The sequence below is a fragment of the Boleophthalmus pectinirostris genome, unplaced genomic scaffold (assembly GCF_026225935.1).
Source record: "Boleophthalmus pectinirostris isolate CB_2022bp ecotype Guang Dong unplaced genomic scaffold, ASM2622593v1 HiC_scaffold_4, whole genome shotgun sequence".
NCBI classification, from domain to species: domain Eukaryota; kingdom Metazoa; phylum Chordata; class Actinopteri; order Gobiiformes; family Gobiidae; genus Boleophthalmus; species Boleophthalmus pectinirostris.
Genome location: NW_026571353.1, coordinates 27,147,311 through 27,152,062, shown reverse-complemented (window position 1 = coordinate 27,152,062; position 4,752 = coordinate 27,147,311). Strand labels below are relative to the sequence as shown.

At 37.3% G+C, this 4,752-nt stretch overlaps 1 protein-coding gene across 1 annotated transcript in view; it reads right to left on the bottom strand.

Moving 5' to 3' along the window:
- Positions 1-1,691: 1,691 nt before the first annotated feature.
- The window catches only part of LOC110167049 (lipoxygenase homology domain-containing protein 1-like), a 53,032-nt gene continuing 49,971 nt past the window's right edge, over positions 1,692-4,752 (bottom strand). The window contains 3 exon segments of the mRNA XM_055161684.1: positions 1,692-2,414; positions 3,773-3,928; positions 4,159-4,291. Of these exon segments, the coding sequence (XP_055017659.1) occupies positions 1,934-2,414; positions 3,773-3,928; positions 4,159-4,291 (770 nt within the window). The 3' untranslated portion in view covers positions 1,692-1,933.

Below are 4,752 nucleotides of genomic sequence, written 5' to 3'. Positions count from 1 at the left end.
TGTGGATGTGTACATGTGTGCTCATTTAAAAGTATGAATATGAAACGTTTCTCAGATTATTTACTATAGATATTTCCTCATAATTCATTTTTAAAGGTCCTATGTTATGCAAAATTTAAGCCATGTTATAATGTTGTAACCTCATCAAAAACATATCTGGAGCCATGTTTTGTTTCATTCACATGTTTGATTAATCCTTTATAATTAGACTGTCTATATCTCCAAATCTCAAAATGCTCTGTTCCACCTTGTGATGTCATGAAGTGGTGGTATTCAAATTAACGGTTACTTTATACCTTTAGTTCAGTAGAGATTGGCAATTCCAGGACTGAAATCATCCAAGTGATTATAGTGAAGGTGTATGGAGTTTAAAAACACAGTGGAACACTTCCTGACATCACAAGGTGGAACAGAGTGTCTAAATATGCCTAAACATTCAGAATTTGTGTGTTAAATATGCATGAATAAAACAAAAGACAACTCCAGGTATGTTTGTGATGAAGTAACATTATAAAATACATCAAAAAGTAGTGTAATATAGGTCCTTTAATGTTGTGACATAACAAACCAAAGCAAGTCGAAGAGTCAAAATGTAAGTTTATTTGAATATTGTTGTAGAAAGGTTGAGTGCAATTGGCTTTTTCTCCTAAACCAAAACAAATAACTCACTCAAATACAATGTAATTCACAAAAAGTTGGCACTCATAAGGTCCATCACGTAATAAAAAACATACATTCTTAAAAAATTCCAGTTCTGTACATAACATAACATTATAACATTGTTCTGGAGTACAGTTCTCTCTGGATACATCAGTCTGCCTTCTTAGTGTCCAGCCATTTGCCTTAATACAAACATACAACCATACAACTTCATGAAGTCGCTGTTCTGTACAAAACATTAGTGAATTCTTGTTCTAATATCAGAAGTACAGCGTATTGATGGGTTGATCAATACCAAATATTGACATCGATACTAAGTGAGGTATTGTTTCTCATGCAAAAATTATCAGTAATTTAAATTTGTCCAAATATTTTAGTTTTTGAATCAGTTTTAGTAAATTTTTGAAATACAATATTTATATTACTGATTAGAAAGGTGCTTCAGTGGGTCAATTAAAAATCAGGTCAGGTGCTACCTACTTTTCACATTTAAGGACTTTTAGATTAATATAATTAGAGTGCCTATAATTTATTATAGTAAATGAGTATCAATCCATTTTAAGACAAAAGTCTTAGTCAGTGGACCGATATTGTGGTATCGCCCATCACTCCAAAACTTTTATCCAACTGATATTTTGCAGCTGATGGCAACAACATTATCTAGGGGTGTGATGCTAACTGAAAGCACTGCTCTGTTAGAAGCTCTGTTACTCCAGGTGACTTAATCTGAACTTTTTGAGTTAGTCAGTCTCACCTTTTTGTAGAAAATCTAAATCTAAACAGAACCATAAACACTTGTATTGATCATAGGTTCTTGAAAATGTGCTGTTTAAATCAATTTTCAGACAATCTTACAACTTTTTTGGGCAGTGTTTGTTAATTTATGTTATTAGGTTATTTTTTCAGACCAAGAGTTTGTTTTGACACCTGACAGTCTCCTCAGAGTGGTCACATGAGGTGTGCAAGAGCAAAAAAGCCCCCTCCGGTAGGAAGACAGCGCCAAAGCCTGTATAAATCAGCTGACCAGACACGTTACAGCAACATCACGTGACCACTCTGAGGAAGACCGCAGTGAGCAGTCGAAACTGTCAGGTATGAAAACAAACTCTTGGTCTGAAAAAAGAACCTAATTATCAGAAGACCAAACGAACCTCACTGGACTAATGTGTGCATTGTATCCCCATGGTCTGAACATTCCACCATACAGTTACATGCAGAACACCCCCAGCATGATGTTCCTGCAAAGTATCAATAACATTAGTGCATATTTGCTCTAATATCTGGGGTACAGCACTCTCTGGATGTGCCCGTCAGCCTTCTTGTTATCTAACCATTTACCGCACATAAAGATCGTGGTTACTGAGTTCGCTGTATTCGTCACCTCCACACACTCTAAGAACCAACCACAGCTCGGTCGACTGTTATCGTGCTCCACTTTAATCCTCAGTAACTCCCCAAGGTCCAGCATCTCCAAAACAAAGCGGTCAGTTTGGCCTCGCTCAAAAAGGTTACGAAACTTCTGGCGGAGATGGCGTTTTCCAGAGTCGCCGTTGACACCGTATAGCGTCATGTAGACGTTAGCGTCTGTCCCTGCCCCCTTCACGTCACCAGTAATGACAATGATCTCGTACTTGACAGGCACCAGGTTACGGACTTTGCTGGCGAAGCTCTCCACTGATTTGTAGCACTCGAATGTTAAGAACTGGTCTTTTTTGGCTGCCAGGGGAATGCGGGCGTCACAGTGGAAAAAATACCTGAACACAACAGAAGGGGTTAATGAGTATATGGCAGGTTAGACAACTTATTTCACCAAAACAGAGCTAACATAATAACTATAAGATTTTAATACAAATCTTTACTAGCTTCTCAACAATTTTGGTTATAACTGAGTAGGCTTGCATCTCCACAAACCTGACTCTGCTACTTTGCCAGGAGCCACCTTCTTGTCTCCATCAAAATAGTGATAATATTCATATATACTGGCATAAACCTTAGCTATCTTAAGGAGAATGTTCTATTTTAACTTTCTATTTCTACGGAATCAAGAGGGTAATTTGCCACCTCCAGAAATTTACAGTGTTGCTTTAAACCATTGTTTCCCAAAGACTCGGTCACAACCCGCAGGCGGGTCAAAAGAGATTTTTTTTGGGGTCGCCTTATCACGATCTGCATGTAGGTCTGCAATATACATATACATACAACTCCGCACACCCCCCTTTTCACTTCTTCTCCGTGCATGGAATCTCCCCGCACCTCCTCACTTTTTCAGCAGAACAGCTTTGCCTAACCATTTTTCTGTGGGAAACACCGATTACTGTTTTTCATTGTTTAAAACTTGAGTACTAATTGTTTTGAGAGACACGATCACTCAGTCAACAATAAAATATCCTCATTAATGTTCAATAATGGCCACTAATTTATTTTGTGATTTACGAATAATGTCTATAGACCTGGGTCATGAAAATTTGTGACTTTTAAAATATGGGTCCCCAGAAAACTTTGGGAAACACTGCTTTAAAGTGTCTGAAAAATGTGCGCCTTATAATAAAAGTGTCCCTGCATTTTGGATGGAATTTTGAGTACTTATGACAAAGATAGAGGTATTCCTTTTTAGAACTCACCACTAGTTCCTGTAATTTAAACTTTTGTTTCACAAACTGCCACTTGACCGATGTAAATATATAAATATTTACCAAAGATACTATCCCACTAAACAAATAAATAATTAGAAAACCTGGCACATGCATTATAATCATTGTGTTTTTTTGAGGTGGACTATCTGTCAAATGCTTGTCTCCATGGAGATGTTATTGCTTTGCCTGGAATGTTTCAGAGTATGGCATTAAACCTTTCTATCATGGAGACCAAACCAGACCAAGTTACAGGTCAGATCTGTGGAGAGGCAAACCCGCTCGCAGTCAGAATACCTGTAAGCCATAAAATCACTTGTACTGGTAATTGAATAAATGTAAGGTAGATCTGTTTAATATCATGCGTTAATATTCGAAGCAGAGATGTGACCTGAAACAAGCAGGTGATGGACTCCCAATCAAAAAGTTACACAGTGCACATTTAAATGTCAGATCAGTTTGACTTTGTTTTGAATACTCACTTGTTCCCCAGCTCCTTCTCGGTCACCACTACCTCCATAACATGCCAGAAGCTTTCGCCCTTGGGCTTCTTGCCATCTTTTGTGATATGGCCCAGACAGATACCAGCTATTTCTCCGACATGTTTGGATGAAAACTCAAATGTATCTGTAGCACCACTGTAAAGAGCAGAAAGTTAGCATAGTTAGCTCCTGAATAATTAACGCACTGGTTTAAGATATCTTTTATGTCTCTTGGGGTTAGCTCTCCTGGGAGTTTAGACTGGAGGAAGTGAAAGTGAGACAAGATAAAAGAATAGAGAAAAACAAAACGCGAGGAGGGGAGATTACGTAAACTCCACAAAGAGATTTTATAACAATAGCTGCACCTAGACTGTCTGCAGACCCACCATAGGAACTTTTTCTTCTTGTTCTCCAGCACAAACTCTTTGGAGCGAGCTTTTCTGCCCTCCAACACGACAAAGGCATTTTCGGGGGTCGAGGCATCGTCTGTGTTTGCGGTTGTTGTGGCAATTTCATATTCTGTGGAAGGAGAGACAATAGATTTTTATTATTTTTATCATTATATAAGCTTTAAAGGGCTCATATCACTCTATTCTCTGATCTATGTTATAATGTTGTATCCTCATCAAATACATATGTGGAGTTGTGTTTTGTTTCATTCAAACAACTCATAAATACTGCATATTTAGGCTGAGTTCTTCTCTCAAACTGAAAACACAAGAGTAGGTTTTTGATGAGGCAGCAACATTACTGTGTAAAATAGTCAGTTTTGCATAAAATAAGACCTTTAATATGGCCACAATCTAAAATATTACAGTTACTTTCTTTTTTTTAATTCTAATCGTCTAGATAAGGTTGTTTTTTGCATATATTTCCCACTAATACTCATGATTGGTGAATATGTCCATTTTCAAATTAACTGCAAATGTAATTTTTCCATTTTATATGTATACCCAGCCCTTGATAATTGGTTAATTTAT